The sequence below is a fragment of the Procambarus clarkii genome, chromosome 82, assembly GCF_040958095.1.
Source record: "Procambarus clarkii isolate CNS0578487 chromosome 82, FALCON_Pclarkii_2.0, whole genome shotgun sequence".
Classification (NCBI taxonomy): domain Eukaryota; kingdom Metazoa; phylum Arthropoda; class Malacostraca; order Decapoda; family Cambaridae; genus Procambarus; species Procambarus clarkii.
Genome location: NC_091231.1, coordinates 11,352,319 through 11,372,754, shown reverse-complemented (window position 1 = coordinate 11,372,754; position 20,436 = coordinate 11,352,319). Strand labels below are relative to the sequence as shown.

Sequence of the window (20,436 nt, the reverse complement as noted above, 5' to 3'; positions counted from 1 at the left end):
AATTTAGTTACCTGGATTGTACCTGGGTGGGTTCGGGAGTCGTTTCTACTCCCAAAGCCCGGCCCGGGGCTAGGCTTACGTCAAATTGCAAATCAAAATATAGATTTTGAAACCATCAAGCGTTTAATATACATTCTCTACGCCACTTTGCAAAATGAACGAAGTAATGACAGTCTCTTTGAAACGACAGTTGCCCTCAAAACTACTTTAGGCTGTATATCTATGGTGAAACCTATTACGATATTACTCTGCATATAACAGCTAAAATGTTAGGAGTTCAAGGTAGTTACCCCTGAATTCTATAAACACCGTACTACATATATAATATATAGACCATACTGCGCCAAAATACCCTACCCTACAACAAGTACAGAAATGTAAACTATAGTTTGGCTGAATATCGTCAAGTCACGGAAGTATCTATACAAGCCTAACAAATTAATGAATGGATCACTATTTGTCAATTTTAGTGCCTTCAGATAAATGCTTAAAGGCGCATATCCCCAAATTACACATGCAAGTACTTCATGATGGTAGATTTGTCTGCATCAAATTACTGGCGATCTTCAACGCCTCCGTCGGCAACAATTAAATCACTCACCATCAACATTCTCAAGCGTACTATGTAACACAGTATCGCTCCCGCCCCTCTTTCAAGCTCTACGCCCTACCTAACTGCCAACAGCACACAACAAGCATCCACGCCTTAACCAATTATACCACGTCATTTCCAAAACATCTGACTTTTGTAACAGACTTGAATAAACATACATAAACACGTCCACCAACATCAGTACTGGTGCAGTCATCGGGAGGACAAAGTACCATTAATGCAAACTGCACCTACTATCAACAAGAAGAAGAATAAACATAAAAAAACCACTACACTCCCCGAATGTAGTCACCCAAAATCATACACATTAGTAATACAACAAGCGAGCGTTACTTAAAAAATAAAAACCACCAAAAATGATCACACTTACCGTACAACAGCCATCAAAATCCACTGCAGCAGAACACAAAAGTGCTTAGAAACATACTGCCTCTACAGCCTGACCCTCGCCTCACATTACCCATGTTGTCCACAAAAAACAATGTCAACAGAGCCGTATATTGATAGTCAAGTAACGTAAGTCAATTAGTAGTGATACTGTCAAAACATAGATGGCGTGACGCCATCTAGTTCAAGGAGGAGCCTAAAGCACTGCATTCTGCTTTCTCTTGTGTTTTCAAGTCGTCTGGATTAACATTTACCTGAGGGCCACTAACACACTAGTGGGCTCGACGAGGACAGGAAGCCGACGGCTTGTCTTTATGATTCTTTGGGCGTTTTTAATATCTTGCTGAGATCAGCCTTGTATTTAATTCATCGTGTCGGCCGACAGGTATAAACGGCAGGCATAAAAAGGCTTTATATAGGTGTATAAGCCTATACGTGCTACCCGAAATCATCTCAAGATACATCTGTGTAACTGTGTAAGATCCCTTACACAGTTACAGCCCCACTCCTGTGCCAGGTAAGTCCACTACGGGCTCACCATAGCCCGTGCTACTTGGAACGTTTTGTTCCCAGTAGCTGAATCTTAAACAGCCACATAGAACCTTGAATGCCAAACAATCACAGCCCCTACTTCACCATCTCCTGGAATAGGAAGCAACCAAGGACCTTAGAAAAGCTTTAAGAGTCCCTGAATCTTGCAGTAACCACCCTGAAGCCATCAACACTGCCACTCTTCTGGTCAAACAAGGCATGCAATCGCTTGACACCCTCATAAATACTGTGTTGTCAAGCAGTATCCCCCCCCCTCCCCCCAACCCGCAATAGCAGCCACATAGTTGACGATTTAAATGTGAGCTCAACACACAGTATGGGCCTTTCACGACCAAAGATCACATTCACTCCAAAAAATCTACCACTTACGGGTTATTTATGCCACCTCTTAGGGGGGGGGGCTTAATTTTCTTTAAAACTTCTTCAATCTTATTCAGAACATTCTTTACACCCCCCTTGAGCAAGGATGTAGGGTTGCATCCGAAAATTTGGCTTTAATACACTTGCACATATATATAGGGTTCTTCCTTTAGCTTCAGTCACTCTCTTGATGAGTGGGCCCTTTCTCAGCTATGGTGGTGTAGTCTAGGGACGATAATGGGAGCTATAGTTACTTACATAAACAATGTGTGGAGCCCGTGGACAACTTGCCGGCCCGGGCGGCCTGCTCGCCCTGCTGTACACCCGGGTAACAAGAGGTTAGACAAGAGAGAATGATAAATAGAGGGATAATTCTAATCATATGTAAATGCATTTTTTAAATAATTTTCGTGTTTAATTTTTTCGCATTTAACCAGCATCAAGGGCAAAGACAGAAATCGCATCCTTTTAGGTGCCATTGAAAGGTGTGTGTTTATCTAATGTACGACCCGGAATTATTTCCAGGGCACACTGTTGAGGAGGGGGGGAGGCAACTTAGTCGTAATGGCTTGGCACTTTCCCCTGATAATTCCCTTGCCTCCCTGTAAATTGGCTCACTGGAGTTACTTCTCTATTAATTTCTTGTCTATACAGTATTAAGGGGAAACCTTGTGGCATTGATCACCCGAGCAACAGCTGTACCGCATATTATCTTTGTAGCTATTCGACCAAATATATATATTATCTTAGTGTTTGTGTTTATTGTCACCATACTTTACGTAACAATAGAACCGTTACATCTTCATCACTGTAACCATATAATAATAATAATAATAATATTTATTCAGGTAAAATTACATACATACAAAATGAGTTACATACAGAATGTTGAATTTATAGATATATCTAGTATATACTAAAGCCACTAATACATTTCCAGCAAAGACCGCATGCAATCTTTCCCCATTGTAACCATCATGACTACAGGTACTCATGATACTACACTCAATCAATTTTAACTACAAAAAAAACTACACTAAAACCATGTAAACCACACACAACCATCCTCATCACTATAATCATCTTCACTACATACTGTCTTCATCACTTTAACCATTTCACTACCCTGGTACAGCTACATATTCCATCTAAAACCATCTAATTAAAGCCCTAATTACCTTAGTATCACTGTGAGGTGCATAAAATCAGGTTCAGGTGGATTCTGATTTCCCACAAATTGAACAAGATTATCACTTCATTTACTGAATGAATTTCGCTATGAAACATTTGTAAATTACGATAATACAGTAGCTACAACTCCTACGTCCTCATCACTTACCAGTACTAATAGATGTCCACCCCAATTAGCAGCATTGATCCACTCACCGTTGGCAGACAGGTATATTAGGCCGAGAATAGCATTTAATTGTGGGTCATTTGTTGCACATAATTATTTATTTTGGATTACTGGCTGGATAAATAATTTGCAACCTTCATGTTTCTTGTCTTTAATTTTCCAAAACTTTATTCCAAATAAAGTGTATACAGTGCATATAAAAATGATATTAACTGGATTTGCAAACTCAGTACATGTTATGTGGATGCAATATACTTTGGCTTTGGCAGATTTGGTGGAATTTAATCCACTATGTAAAAAGCACCAAGTGTGCAGAGAGCCCCGAGCAAATGAGTACATTAAAGATGGAAACCAAGAGTGTCATTTAGTGAAAGCAGAGCAAGTAGATATTCAAGGAGAATAACAGACCTTTTTAAAGATGTGTAATAGTTTATTCAGCAGGTGGAGGAGGAGTAGGTGGATGGGGAAAGGTTAAAGTAACAGCCCTAAGCCTGTGGTGAGGAACAATAAGGTCTGGCAGGGTTGCTAGGGGTCCCTTGCTACTGGTTGCTGTCAAAGACGTTCGCTGCATGTTGGCAATCTGTGAAATAAAACTTGAAATTAAACTCCTGCTCAAACTGTATAAACCTTTAAATTCTCTGAAACTTTCTTATATAGTCATCCCATTCTCTTGAGCATTGCCAACGTCACTAAACTGATGTGCTAAATTGCCCAAACCTAATCTAATCAAGGACCCATAAAGGGAAAATGGGACATTCAAGTCAATTTTGCTAGCCACTGTGTTTTTCGTACATGTTTTTTTTTGCCTGTTAGGGATTTATATGTCAAAATGCAATGTACTATTCAAGAAATCAGGTTGATATATTAATAACATCTTGTTAATAAGATTGTTAATTTTATTACTAATATTGTAAGATGCACCAAAGCATTGCATCTTAGACTGTGAAAATGCATTCATTTAGAGATGGATCTCAACTTGCATTGCATGAAATGACTCATAATGTTACCTCACATGATAAAACACCAGAAACGTGCATTACATAATTTAGTAAATAAGGGAAAATATACATGAAATTTTGTGTAGTTTACAACAGCAGTTCTGTTAATCTGTAATATTTAATGTTTAAATTTTGGATATTATTTAAGCCATCTTGTATTATCTAGATGACTAAGATATAAAGGAAAAGATTTTACTGACCTGCAGTGTGAGTTCAGTGCCAGGAAAGGGAGAGTCCCCTAATCCATTGCAGGTAGAGACAGAAGCAGAGGTTGTGCAGGAAGGCGACTGGTTTTGAATTACCATCAGTGTTGTGCGGGATGGTAACAAACTTGGGTACTGTGGCTCTGGTAAGGTGCGCAAAGTCACCAGGTGCAGTGTACAAGGCAGTGGACGAGTTATGAGATGTGCCACCGAATTAAGTTGGTCGGCATCAAGACCTTCGTTGATAAGTTGAGTAGTTGGATAATTAAGGTCATTGGCAAGGTAATGAGCTGCAAGAGACAGACGAGCCACTGGTTCTGGGCCCCGCGTATCCTCTACTAACAACCAATACCGACCTACAGTACGTTTCTGATCTGTCACTCCCTCACCCATACCACGAGCATCATCATAAAAAGTTCTTCTTTCCACCATTACTTCAAGCCAACCTTGTTGCCAGGCTGCAGCTCCAGCAGCATGGTCTGTGAGCAATGTGAGTCGCCTTCCAGGTCCATTGTCCTCAATCATTGCAGCTGAAGTAATAGGGAAATAATTACCTTGTATACCAATACGCTGAACACGCACACGTTTTTGCATATTGAGGCCACTCTGGTCTGTATAAAGAGTAGGTTCTGCACCATTGTCAATGTCTGTCATAATACGCATAAACATTTCTGTTTCACGGAAATGAGGTGGAAAACCAGGCGTCTCGGTACTATTGTAACGGGCACCTAAATTAAACACATTTTCCATATAAACAGCAGATGCAAGAGGCTGGTGGGTTACATGAAGGATGCGAGTTGTGTGCATTAGTACTGATCCAAACATCACACTCAGTTCTGATGCCACTGGACCAGAATGAATGAACAGGCGTGGCTTTGCACCTGCCAATACATCTTCTTCAGGCTCTCGGGCATTTGGGTCAGGCTTAAATAAATAAGCCCCCGATTTAAACTGAGCAGAAGGGTATGCTGCATATCGTACTGCAGTCTGTGTGACACGACCACTGGTTTTGTCTGTGATGGAACGCAGCATACCTGTTGTACCATCAAACAATAATTTGAGGTGATCACTTTCGAGCTGAATATCACCAGGCAGGACATCACGTGTTTCAAAAGGCGGAGAGTAGTTTTGATCCGGAGCAGGAGCATAATTATTAGAATACACTGATGCACGTAAATCTGTTGTAGGTCTAGATGTGTGGTGAATACTATAAGTAATCACACTCAGTGCTGGCAAATCTGCAACAAAGAGTAACTCAAATTGTGAAGAGAGGATGGACATGCCATTTCCAGTATCATTCCATACTGGATTAATTTGGATGGGTACATCATGACCATGCTCCTCAGTCACCCTAATATCAAGGGAAGAAACCAAAACTTTAACTACTTCATACCGGCGTTGCCCCAGAGAATTGAACATTACTATAAGGCGAGGCTGACTGCGTGGTATAGCTAATGGCAGTTTGCGAGGTAATCGCTCATACGTTGAACGTTCAAAATCTGGATGAAGGTGATGGAGAGGTGCTGCTCGATGGTCGAGAGCAGCCATAGCCGCTGGTGTCAGAAGCAGGGCTTCAGCTGCTTCACCAGCCAGTGCCAAGGTATCATGCAACCCCTCATGAAGCTTAATAGCATAGTCATGCATCACATAAGCTTTAGATGTCCCTGTAATGGCATCATGATGTTGAAAGAGTGCCAAATTTCTCCTAGCACGCACTAATTTTTCATAATCTTTTTCTAAGAGTTGAACCACTCTAGCTTGGCCTTCCTGCACTGCCCAAGCATATGCCCAGGTGTACAGGATCTCTGCAGATCGTAAAGAAGCTTCTAACTGTCGATCCAAAACCTTCCAATAAGGTCTGGTAGTATAATAACCACTCCAGTAAGCGGGTCGACCTTCACTAAAGATATCACTATACACAAAAAAGTCACCCTGAAGGCTAGGATAATCACGCATTCGATTTTGTACTTCTGCAAAATAATCTTTAAGTGTTCCAAATTGAATTGTGGCATGATATTTTGGGTCACTGTTGATGTGAGTCAAAAGACGATGATAGCTAGTGTACTGTTGATCCCATTCCGAAGCATGATCATAACGAAAATCATCGCCTATAGGGACAAGGACAACATTATGAGGATAAAGCGACCCTGTGCGTCCATACTGTTCCAAAAGAAGTTCAGCCTTTTTCTTTACATTGTGATCATCTATAGGCACAGATTTTATGGTATATTCTGTATATTCCCCAGGAACCTGCAAAGTATTACAGCATATTAGTAATCAATAGTTATTAGCAAATAAAAATAAGTTTAAAACAAATTGCAAATCATTGACAATTTTTAAAGTTAACCACAGCATAGAACTTTTACGTTCTGTTACAACAAATGTCATTACAAGGGAATTTGGTCATCTTGATGCCTGGTCGAAATTAAAGTTAAACAGTCAATGTCTAAGCTTGTATGGATGAAACCCTCAAAATGCTAAACATGGTAAGCTTAACTGTTAATAGAGGAAATGTTCAAGACAAATCTTGGAATGTCCATCTTCCATTCTTTGCAATCTCATATCAGGACTGATGACCACACCAACACTTGATGAAGTAGTTCACAAATGAATTACAGGTATATCCTTTTGTCTGAAGGAAATCACCCATCCAGAAAATTCAATTTATTTTTTCAAGCTCTCACTTGTGACTGTCCACTCCAATTTTTCCAGAAATGTGAACTTAATTGTCAGGAAATATAACTTAAGAATGAGTGAGACAGATAGATAGATAGATAATATAATATATAATGATATAAATAAATAAAAAAACTCAAGAGCGCTGCCTGCTCCCACATGCAGGAGACTTCCTCCTGGCAGTACCCATGTCGGCAATGGGCATGCGTCTAGATCCAGATTTCCTTTGTGTAGCAGTGGCCCTCCGCCTTGGTGCCCCAATTCACACTGAATACAAGTGTATTTGCAACAGGGTGAAAGCAGACCAATATGGACTGCATGGGTTGCATTGCGGAAGCATAAAGGGCTGGCATGCAAGACACAACGAGGTCAATGACATCATCAAGAGGAGCTTTGTCTCAGCTCAGTGCCTAGCAGAGAGAGAACCTCACACCCTAGAGGGACAAAACCCGGATGACCCAGCACTTCGCCCTGATGGCATCACTATTTACCCCTGGAAAAGGGGCAAACAGTTGGTGTGGGACTACACGAGTATACACCCTGGCTGACACCTATATACACTTCGTTGCTGATCAAGCAGGTGGGGGCAGCCAACCACAGGGAAACAGCAAAATCAGTCAAATACAGGTGATTGGAAGGTCAATACACCTTTGTTCCCATAGTGTCTGAGATGCATGGCCCCTGAGGTAAGGGTGCCTTGGGATGCTTCAAGGAATTGAGCTCCAGGCTCATTGATGTCACCAGAGACCCAAGTGCTGCCAGTTTTTTGTTTCAGCACCTCAATGTGTCGATCCAGAGGGGAAATGCAGGCTGCATCCTCAGTTCCTGTCCGGAAGCAGAGGAGCTTCAAGAGATCCATAACCTTTATGCACTCAATGTATCAACTAATGTATATCTTGAAACCTTTAAGCACAAAAAAACACAAAAGGAAGCAGATGGTAGGAGAAAAGCACACAGAAACTGTATTGGAGGGAACCTAAACATTCCCTTTAATGCATTGTGTGGTTTCCTCCGAGGCTAAGGGTCCCCTTCTTCCAGCCAGAGGTAGTACTCCCTTCCATTCTAACAGGCATACAGGATAGAATACAACAACTAGTTGTAATCTATTGGTAATTACAATTTTTCCATCAAATGTAAAACTTAATCTGAAGTTGTAATCTAAAACAATTTACAAACCCATTTCTTATTCAAACCAAAATTACTGTTAGATCATTTAAAATTGGGTGAAATTTCTTTAAATGGGACATTTATAAATAACGACTAAGCATGCACATTAGTCAAAACTACTGTACACAGCTATACACCTTTAACTTACAAGTTTTTGTAAACAAATTGTGAATAATTATCAATAATACACTTATTCTCATTAAAATATAAGTGGTACCCAAAATTTAACTACAATACCTGTACTTTACTTTTAATAAAAATGCAAACAGAACATATTATTGGTCTAATTGTTTGTTTATGGATCTTAGAAAGTCCATACGGACAACCTGACCCAGAACCAATAACTCATTAAAAGTTAAATAAAAGACAAGGTTTATGATAAGTCTTAAGAACATATTTAATTAATCTTAAAATTTCAAAAAACAGCCAGCAGTGAATGTAATGAAACTCTCTTTTTTTGGAGGAATCCACTTGGCTCCCTGAAGAAAATCTTGCCGAGATTGCTCCATACTAATAGTTCACATTAATTGCATTAGTTGTGTTTGGCCTCCATAATCTGGGCAGAACATGGCCTTCTTGCAGAGGCAGAGGGAGCGTGTGACAATTTGCCACCCTACTGAAAAAAGCCACCAGGAAGTCATTGAAGCCTTACAGATAACTGGAGGGTTCACAGAAAATGAAATCTTGAAACCACCGAACACCTCTATGAACAATTCATACAGAACAAGGGATTCACTCAAGCTAGATTGAAACTCATTAGTACCAATTACCATCACCAGGCAGCCTGGCCTCAGCCCTCAGTCGCCTCCCCACCTCTGTTATGGAGTTGAACAGCCCACAACGAGCCAACAAACCTGGAGGGAGGGGGAGAAAATCAGGGAGCCACTGCAGGTACTCTAGGAAGAGGCATTTCATTACATTCAATGCTGGGTTTCTGGAGGGAGGCCCCTGGTGGCTCCCTATAGTTATCTAACCAGAGAACAAAAATAAGAATTCCTGTACTAGGAAGGAGGAGAGGCAGCAGGCACTACGATGAAAAAGAAAACCCCAGGCTGAGAAACATGGTCCAAAGCAGCACACATCTGATTGGGACCAGGAGCCCTGATTAAAACCCTGGCCACCATAACTTTGCTAAAATGCCAAAACCCCAGAGCCCCAAATGTCAGCCCAGGACATGTTAAAGATGGTGGTCAAAGCCTGTATTTACAAACATCATGGGCCTGAAGGTAGATCACAAGTTAGCTAGACTTTGAGGACAACCTGAGAAATGCTTTGGGACAGGGAACCAAGACAATGGGGCTGTAACATTAGTTTTTAGTGACAACAAACACAGTATGGTAAAAAATATATATTTGATATAACTTTGTTACTGAGGTTGGTGATGAATAGTATGCTGATGCGGTGACAGGCCGAGCCATTTTTTTTATCTAACCAGAGAACTCCAGACACATTTAGGTACATCTGAATTTGTGCAGCTACCCTAGGCTATATGAAAGGAAGTACAGTGTGTGTCAAAAAGCTAGCTACATGATGCTAATAAAACTCCCATCACACAGGATGGTTAGTCATACAAAGGCATGTGAACAGTAGTCTGCACTAGCAAAATCTATGTGCAATATGAGGATATCCTCAAGAACACAAGAGTGAATAAAGTAATTACAAAGCTCCAGGTACCTCATGCCATGGTACCATGTCTGAATGGTCTGATAACTGGACATTCGGTGATGTAGCGTGGGAGATCATGCCCCAGTTCCTGTTCACAGAGTTTGCACCTGGAGTGCTCAGGATTGGGAGATCCGTCACCTGTAGCCACCTGCCACAGGTAATGGTACCCCAACCTGATCCTAGCAACCACTGTGTTGCACAATCAGGTGGATGTTTTGTACTGCCCATAAACATAGGTTTCAGATCGGAACAAATCATAGTTTTTTATACTGGTGCTTTCAGATTGTTGGGAGTCAGTAATTTCTCTCCTATCAGACCTGAATGTTTGGAACAATATAGTTTTGACAGCAGAGATGGGGATATCACAGGATGTCTAAACAGCGTGGGATAAATTGGTGGTAAAAGATTGATGCTGAAATAGAGGGTGTACAGAGAACATATATGGTATACATAGACACGATAAAGCACCTAAATTTTTGGGATAGTCTCAAAGCCCTCCAAATGGGCCCTCCACAGCACTAGAAAGAAGACGAGAGAGATATCAAATAATATACACATGGAAAATACTGGCGAGCCAGATCCCAAATCTACACAGTAAAATAACAACATACTGGAGTGAACCATATGGAAGAAAATGCAGAATAGAACCAATGAAGAGCAGGGGTGCCATAGGCACAATCGGAGAACACTGTATAAACATCAAAGGTCCACGGTTGTTCAACATCCTCCCAGCGAGTATGAGAAATATTGCCGGAACAACTGTAGACATCTTAAAGAGAAAATTAGATAGTATTCTTCAAGAAGTGCTGGACCTGGGCTGTGGTGAAAATGTGGGCTTGCGGGCTGTTCCAAGCAACAGCCTGTTGGGCTAAGCTCTCACCAGTCAAGCCTGGCCTCGGGCCGGGCTTGGGAAGTAAAAGAACTCCCAAAACCCCATCAAGCAGGTATAGTTTACCACACTAAGGAATTCCTGTAGTTTTCTTGGGCATGAGGATACAGAATCCATGTAGCTTAATTTTTTCCTCTAATGTTTGAATCTCAACTGCTGATTTATTTATTTATTTATTTATGCATATACAAGAATGTACATAAGGAATGTGAGGATACAATTATGATAATTACAGTCTTGTAAAGCCACTAGCACGCGCAGCGTTTCGGGCAGGTCCTTAATCTAAGAAAATTTTAAGGAGGTAAATACTTGCAAAATTTATAGACAAAAAAATGATAACAGATTACATGGAATGAAAAAAAAAAAAAAAGATGAGAGAAAATTATAGGTAGAGTATATTAAAGCACATAGGTAGCTATGATTGATTGCAATGACAGCTTAAAATGGTAGTTGACAACAAATTGGTAGGCACAATACAGCAGAAACAATATAAGATTGATTGCAATGACAGCTTGAATGGTAGTTGACAAAAATTGGTAGTCACAATACAGCATATGGCTAGCACATAAAAGAAGACAGCAATGAACACAATGATAAGGTTGTTTGATATTACATAAAAATTAGGAGATTGGGTACCACTAGGTACAGAGCAAATTTAAAGCTCAGTGTAGGAAACTAAATAGATGAAGTTAGGTACTTTTTGGTTTTGCTTTTAAATAAGGCAAAAGTTTTACAGTTTTTCAATTCACTAGGGAGTGAGTTCCATAGACTAGGTCCCTTAATTTGCATAGAGTGTTTACACAGATTAAGTTTGACCCTGGGGATATCAAAGAGATATTTATTTCTGGTGTGGTGATAATGGGTCCTATTACATCTGTCCAGGGAGAGTTTCAGAGCATGGTTTGCATTTAAGAACAGGGTTTTGTAAATGTAGTTGACACAAGAGAATGTGTGGAGGGAGTTAATATTTAGCAAGTTTAGAGATTTAAACAAGGGAGCTGAGTGTTGTCTGAAAGCAGAGTTAGTTATTATTCTGATAGCAGATTTTTGCTGTGTGATGATGGGCTTAAGGTGGTTTGCAGTGGTAGACCCCCATGCACAGATACCATAATTAAGATAGGGGTAAATTAGTGCATAATATAGTGAGAGGAGAGCAGAGTTAGGAACATAATATCTGATTTTGGAGAGTATACCAACTGTCTTAGAGACTTTCTTAGTTATGTTTTGAATGTGGGTGCTGAAGTTGAGTCTCTTGTCTAGGAATAGGCCAAGAAACTTGCCATCATTTTTATTACTGATGTTAATGTTGTCTATCTGTAGCTGAATTGCATTTGATGATTTGCTTCCAAATAAGATGTAGTAAGTCTTTTCGATGTTTAATGTTAGTTTGTTCGTTGACATCCATAAGTGGACTTTTTTTAATTCATTATTCACAACATTATTTAGTGTATGTGGGTTGAGGTTTGAGTAGATAAGGGTAGTATCGTCAGCAAACAATATAGGTTTGAGAATATTAGAGACATTAGGCAGATCGTTTATATATATAAGAAATAGAAGAAGTCCTAAGATGCTGCCCTGTGGCACTCCAACGGTAATTGGTAGAGTGGAAGAAGTTGTATCATTGATGGTTACATATTGGTGTCTGTCACTAAGATAGGATCGGATGTAGTCAAGGGCAAGGCCTCGGATTCCATAATGCTGGAGTTTAAGTAAGAGGTAGTTGTGATTAACAGTATCAAAGGCTTTTCTTAGGTCAATGAAGAGTCCAATCGGAAACTCATTTTTGTCAAGGGCTGAGTAGATAATGTCAAGGAGACTAATGATTGCATCATTGGTACTCTTTTGGGACCGGAAGCCAAACTGGCAGGGGCTGAGTATGTCGAATTTTACGAGGTAGGAATAGAGCTGTTTGTAAATAATTTTTTCAAATATTTTTGATAGAATGGGTAGATTTGATATTGGTCTATAATTGTTTATGTCCGCCGGATTGCCTCCTTTATGGACTGGCGTTACTCTTGCTTTTTTGAGGATATCAGGGAAGGTGTGACACTCTATAGATTTGTTGAACAGTAGTGCTATGGGTGGGGCAAGGGCATGGGAGGCTCTCTTGTACACAATGGACGGAATTTCACTGGTGTTCCCTGCCTTGGTTTTTAGAGAGTGTATGATGGACACAACATCTGCCGGGCTGATTGGTGAAAGGAGAAGAGAGTTTGGATAGCTGCCTGAGAGATATGTGTTAATATGTGTCTGAGTCTGTGGGATTTTACTGGCAAGATTAGCACCAACCGATGAAAAGAAACTATTAAATTCATTTGCCATTTCTAAATCAGTTGACGGTATATCCCCATCCTTGTAGAGTTTTATTTGGTTATGTGAGTGTTGTTTAGTTCCTAGGATACTAGAGATAGTTTTCCAAGTGTTTTTCATGTTGCCTTTTGCTTCATTGAATCTATTCACATAATATGCAAGTTTTGCCTTTCTTATGATACTGGTAAGCATTGATGAGTACCTTTTAGCTACTTCCCTTGAAACTAGGCCAATCCTAACTTTCTTTTCATATTCATGTTTCTTGTTGATTGAGTTGAGAATGCCACTTGTGAGCCATGGATTGTTTAATCTTTTGTCAGTTACTTGCTTTGTAAGAAGGGGACAATGAAGGTTGTAGAGGCTTAGAGTTTTGGAGAGGAAGAGGTTAGCTAATGAATTTATATCATGGGTATTATTGAATTCAGAATCCCAGTTAATATTGTGAAGTGCCTCTGTAAGATTGTCTAAAGCTGATTCACTGTGTAGCCTAAATGAAAGTTTCTTGCTTTTTGGTGGTGTTAAGTCCATGTTCGCTATGAGAAAGGTAGGATAGTGGTCAGTTGTTCTGTCGTAGATTATACCAGATACAAGGGGAGCTGTTATGTTTGTCCATATGTGGTCCAAGGTAGTGGCTGATGTTTGAGTGACTCGGGTAGGTTTGGTGATAGTGGGGATTAGCATACAGGAGTTCATGCTGTTAAGGAAATAGTCAACTTGAGAGCAGTTTTGTTGACCCAGGTCAATATTAAAGTCTCCTCCCAGAATGATGTGGTTTTTGTTGAGATTGTTGTTTATAATAAGATTCCTTAGGTTGTCTGAGAAAGAAGCTATGTTAGTATTAGGAAATCTATAGATGGCTCCAATAGTCAAAGAGGATTTAAGGGATTTAATTGTAAACTGAGCAAAAGTATATTCACAGTAGTCATCTCTGTCACTAATAACACTGTTGCAGATTAATGTATCTCGGTAATATATAGCTGTGCCACCACCTTTTTTATTAGGCCTACTGATACATAATGGCTCAGGAAATCCAGTATTATACAAGTCCCTGGTGAGCCCCCATCTGGACTACTGTATAATGGAGGCATGGAGGCCTCACCTTGAAAGACACGTGTGTGTTATAGAAAATTCAACACTGGCATCCTTGCAACAAAAATCATTCTAGAGCTAAGTCAGTTCTCATACCAGGAACAGTTGAGGGCCACAGGACTAACATCACTGCAAACCAGAAATAACAGGGCTGATCTCATTGCGATCTTTAAAATATCAGTACAGTACTTAAAATGTATCTTACCAGTTCATTGTAGTAGTGGAAAGATCATAATTAATACTACTGTAATGCATAAGTGTGTTTGTTTAAGTCCTAGCCATAATTTTTGTAATTATACAGTGATTAACATTAAGACTGAACAGTATTAAAGAACCTGGGAAATTTAAATTGCTAAAGGTTTTTGTATTCGCCTACCTTGCGGAAGTCATATCCAAGACATATCTGGGGATGTGGTCCACAGGAATGTTTTATAGAGTAGATATCGTATGGGCGGTTGTGGCAAAGGATATCATTTTCTCCAGTAGAGTCCCACACCTGTCTCCACTGAAAGTCTCCTAGCTGCTGCTCTGCTAACCATTGTTTCCAAGCATAATGTATTCGCTGCACAACTGTTGCTTTAACTCCCGATTCTTGTAGTAGGTACGGTACAGCTGCACCGTGTCCAAATGGATCGACAGACCAGCCACTGACTGGCTGGACTCCTAGGACATTTGATAACCACTGGTGACCTGCCAAAGTAGAAACCATGACAACTTTTTAACATAAAAGCAGTGAATGTACCTATGGTATGTTAATTAACAAAAAATTATCCTTGCAGAAGGATGGTAATGTATTTGGTACCATACATGTGAGTAAAGAGGAAGAGGTAGGTAGGCTGGATTTGAGTAGATTGTTGACTCCACCCTTTGTCATCACCTGTCATGCATCAGCAGCAAATATCACAATGGGGAAACATAATGATAGCCTTTAAGCTTATCAACAATGAGTCAATAAGCCATAATTTAGGACAGAAAATATATGTTTTTTTTCATGATAGGATAATAAACCCCATGGGAGTATGCTGTAGGGCAGACAGCTTCAGCCGAGAAAATTACAGATCTGCATAATGTGATAAATGTGGCAGCTGAAGCCCATGCTCTTAAAATTGGAGACTTCACTCACAAGACAATAGATTCAGAAAATCTAGCATCATAGGTGAAGGAAAAAAATTTCTTGACCTGGTACAGGACTTGTACATCATGTGACAAAGCCCACCCAAAGTAACAGCATTCTAGATCTTGTGCTAATATCAGGGGAGAAACTCACCCCCTCTTCATGTGATCACAATGTTCTGAGATGGAACACAATTCTAGAAACCTTTATAAAGGTTCAGGATAATGACTTTCTTGAGTACAGTACCTTGGAAGAGACTATCATAGAATGAGACAGAAAATACAAAATATCTCCTGGAGGGAGTTAATGATTAAGACAGTGAAGCTTCATTGAAAAATGATAAAAGTGCCATCACTGGACGTTTTAAAAAATATGCACCAAGAGGAAGGAAATACAAAATAACTAGATGAATGATAGGGGCAGTAAAAAGAGCTATAACAAAGCAAAACCACTGGAAGAAATAGCAATCCAACAGGAATCACAAATTATGAAATAAACAGAAATACAATAAATTCTGCTGTGTATTCAGGAAATCAGATCAGCGAAAAGGAACTATGAGAGAAAACTTGCTCAAAACAAAAAAAGACCCAAAGTATTTTTATGTCCACATAAAAAGTAAAACAAAGACAAAAAGACTCAATAACAGACTAAAGCCCCTTAGCAGATGAGACTAACCAAGTTATAATTGATGATAAAAAAGGCAGCTAGCACTTTCAATGAATACTTTACATGGGTGTTCACACTAGAAAGGGTAGACAATATCCCAATATCCACACAAATGTCTGAAGCAGGGGAAGAAAATCAATTAAGGTATATTGCCATAAGTCCAATGCAATCAGGATGAGCATTGACAGTAAAGGACTCAAAATCCCTAGGTGTTGATGGAATTCAGTTAAAAGTTATTAAGGAACTGGCAGATGAACTGTATCTCCCACTGAATCTCTTTTTCAGAAAATCTCTGGACCAAGGGATAGTTCCCCTGAATTGGAGATACCATTACGTGTATGCAAATGTCATCCCTATCTTAAAAAAAAAAAGGCAGAAAGAGCTCAGCAGAAAATTACCGACAGATCAGCCTAACCTCGCATATCTGCAAGCTCATGGAAAGAATCCTTAGAGGGGAATCATTCATTATCTCACAGTGCACAGTCTAATAAAATCAGTGCAACATGATTTTATTAAAACTAAATCCTGCCTTACTAAGCTGCTCACTTTTTTTGGAGATGGTAACCAGCTATTAAGACAAAGGACTTCCAGCAGTTAAATATACATGAACTCCTCTAAAGCTTTTGACAAGGTACCACATGACAGACTGGCAAGGAAATTGCAAGCACAGAATAAATAGTGTGAATGGATTAAAACATGGAATGGATTAAATAATGGTTAAAACAAAGAAATCAAAAGGTTGTCCTAAATGGAAATGAATCTGACTGCAGAAATGTGGTAAGAGGGGTACCACAAAGTTCCATCTTGGGGCCAATCCTTTTTGGATTGGCCCCAAGATGCCAAGATTGGCCCTTTGGATGCAGGGTGAGCAGGGCCTTGTTCTGATCTGATCTAAATCTGATACTTTGTTCACCTGATGCCCCGGGAGCTAGACACCTGTTACAAGCTGCTTCCTGTGTGTGTGTGTTACAGAGAAATATATGTAGTGGATACATCAATGACATAGATGAGAATGTCAGAAACCACATTATCAAATTTGCAAATGACCCTAAGATCTGTGGTAAAGTAGGAAGTGAATATAATGTTGAGGCCTTATAAAAAGCTCAACATGAATTATGCAAATGGTTGGAAGACTGGTAAATGCTCTTTAACACTGACAAATGCAAAACCTAGCAGGTAGGGCATAATAATGCACAACACAACAAGTACATCAACACACAACCATGCAACAGATGGGAAAATTACCCAGGACTCAGAATCCACCAGTCATTAAAAGTTGCACATCAAGTGCAGCAAAAATAAGGCAACCAAACCCCAGAAATAGTCAAATGGACATTGCCTTCAAGGAAGAATATCTGGTTCATCCACATTTGCACTACTGCATCCAATTTCTGGAGACCTCATCTTCAGAGTGACATACTGTATCTGTTTTGGAAGTGCAGTGCAACACAAGAGTTACAAAATCCATTCCAAAATTAAGTCTACTCATATATCAGGAATGGATGAGGGTCACAGGACTAACACTGCAAACCAGATACGACAGGGTGGATCTCACCAAATTGTTCAATTATAAAATATTGAACAATTACACACAGAAATCACAATAGCGTGATGCATCAATGAACAAATCCACAAGGTTTGTGTCTCGGAGAGGCTGCAATAGAACTTCTGGTTTCAACTCTTTTGACCATGTCGTAGCTCTGTTGATTAAGGCAGCGTCTGGGATGCTCTCAGACGTAGGTTCGAATACTCGTCACGGCCCTTGTGGATTTGTCCATATTGAACAATTTGGAGGATATTGATCCAGACCACGTCTTCAAAAGATTAGATGTAACACGAACAAGTGATTGTAACCTAACCACCGCTGCCCACTAGATGGGGGGAGGGGGGGGGGGGCGGTGTGCAGGATAAATATATAAACTATGACACTAGTTCTCCACATATGTCAGTTGCTTAACCAACCACATGTAGAAACTGTACATGTGGTTGGTCTCTATCATTGTTGATAGGAAAATGTGCATTGAATTTTGCAACTATGTAACTAGCTTATCAAGACTAACTTGCTAAACTAAATTCATTTTGGGGGCGAGTCCCTGAGCCCATTATGTGCCTCTGTAACCCTTTCCACTACCGCCCTCAAGATGGGCATGGGGGTGCATAATAAAAGAACTAAACTAAACAAGGGGCAACAGTTCAAGGTACCAAGATACTCAAATTCAACAAGCCACAATGTAGGATAGAAAACAGATGCTTTTTCACCTACAGGTGAAATTACCCATGGAACTGCCTACCTGCTGAAGCCATAACCGTCAAGACATTACTGCAATTCAAAGTCCAGTTGGAAAAGATTATCTGAAAAAATTATATAAGCCTAGCCTTTGTATAATCCTAGCGTGTATGAATACACTCTAGCTGCCTGTACCCCCGACACAATGAATTATTTGTATAATGAATTATTATTAATTGTTAAATGCCTAGTAAATACATTTGAGGCAGTTTAGTTTAGTTCATTTATTATGCACCCCATACCCATCTTGAGGGCGGTAGTGGAAAGGGTTACAGAGGCACATAATGGGCTCAGGGACTGAACCCTACAATTCATTTAGCTAAGCAAGTTACAATCTTGATGAGCTAGTTACAAAATTCAATGTAAGTCGTCACATCAACAATGGGTTCGAGATCGACCTCAAGTACAGGTTCTTTTTGAGTCCATACCATGAGACTAAGAATCCCGACATCATTGACATGGTGAAACATGGAGACGAGAGGGTATAATAGAAGGAAAATTCCATCTCCCAGGATGCTCAACCCTCCACAACTCCTCCAGACATCTAACAACCTCACTACCCCACTGTCTTGGGGTTCCCACCTTCAATGAGCTGGTCGAGCATGGCGTAGAGGTGAACGTTAGCCTCATCCGTCATGACCCAGCCGCCCGTAGCCACCTCCAGACGACCCGACGACACTAGATCCTTCAGCTGTTGCCGCAATGTTGGATGAGCTCTGTCGAAGACATTTTGGATTAATTAATTAATTAATTTACACTCACACACACATTTGTGTGTGTGTGTATGAGTATTTGTATGAGGTGATATGATTGCTAAGCTAAATTCATTTAGCTTGCTAAATGAATTAGATTCAATTTAGCTTGTGTATTTTGTATGAGGTGATATGATCACTACATACAAAATAGTAACAGGAATTGATAAAATCGATAGGGAAGATTTCCTGAGACCTGGAACTTTAAGAACAAGAGGTCATAGATTTAAACTAGCTAAACACAGATGCCGAAGAAATATAAGAAAATTCACTTTCGCAAACAGTGGTAGACGGTTGGAACAAGTTAGGTGAGAAGGTGGTGGAGGCCAAGACCGTCTGTAGTTTCAAAGCGTTTTATGACAAAGAGTGCTGGGAAGACGGGACACCACGAGCGTAGTTCTCATCCTGTAACTACACTTAGGTAATTACATTTAGGTAATTACACACACACACACACAAACACATATATACATATTGGGGCCTCACAGCTGAGTGGACAGCGTTAGGGGGGTCGTAGTCCTAAACTAAGGGCCCGGGTTCGATTCCGGTCCATGGCGGAAATAAATGGGCAATTTCTTTCACCCTGAAAGAAACCTGACGCAGGGTGAGCAGGGTCTTGTTCTGATCTGATCTTGATCTGATATTTTGTTCACCTGATGCCCCGGGAGTTAGACAGCTGCTGCGGGCTGCTTCCTGTGTGTGCGTGTTACAGATAAATATATGTAGTGGAAAAAATAGAGGAAAAATAGATTGGTTAGAAAGGCGGGGTCCAAGAGTTAATAGCTCGATAGCTCGATTCTGCAAGCACAAATAGTAAAACACACACACACACACTGTGTGTGTGTGTGTGTGTGTGTGTGTATAGCACTACCACTAGGTGCGCTGATACACTACCACTAGGTGAGTACACACACCCCTGAAACTACCGTTAGTAGTTACAAAGTAATATACGATAAAGAGTGCTGGGAAGACGGGACACCACGAGCGTAGCTCTCATCTTGTAATCACTTAGGGAATTACACACACGTATCTCTCTCTCTCTCTCTCTCTCTCTCTCTCTCTCTCTCTCTCTCTCTCTCTCTCTCTCTTTCTCTCTTTTACCGAGGCTAAAGTACAAACACACACACAAGATATAAGCCACCTGTTGAATAGGTAGGCAGATACGTAGCCTAAAGCCACCTGTTGCATGGATTGGCAGATACGTAAAACCACTAACACTCTGGTCTTTTTCTGCATAATGTGGGGGAAAAACTCCACAGATTTAAAACTAAATGAGATCGAAGACAATGTTGAAGTAGAAAATAGAAATACAATAATAATTATTACGTGATAGATGGAACACGTAACTATA

The 20,436-nt window shown here is 40.1% G+C and overlaps 1 protein-coding gene across 1 annotated transcript in view; it reads right to left on the bottom strand.

Annotated features, from left to right (window-relative positions):
• Positions 1-3,404: 3,404 nt before the first annotated feature.
• The window catches only part of alpha-Man-IIb (alpha-Mannosidase class II b), a 302,261-nt gene continuing 285,229 nt past the window's right edge, over positions 3,405-20,436 (bottom strand). Inside the window, exons 3-6 of the mRNA XM_069316104.1 lie at positions 18,916-19,049; positions 14,643-14,956; positions 4,468-6,720; positions 3,405-3,849 (exon numbers count right to left, since the gene is read on the bottom strand). Coding sequence (XP_069172205.1) covers positions 3,700-3,849; positions 4,468-6,720; positions 14,643-14,956; positions 18,916-19,049 — 2,851 coding nt within the window. The 3' untranslated portion in view covers positions 3,405-3,699. The remainder of the gene's footprint in view (positions 3,850-4,467; positions 6,721-14,642; positions 14,957-18,915; positions 19,050-20,436) is intronic.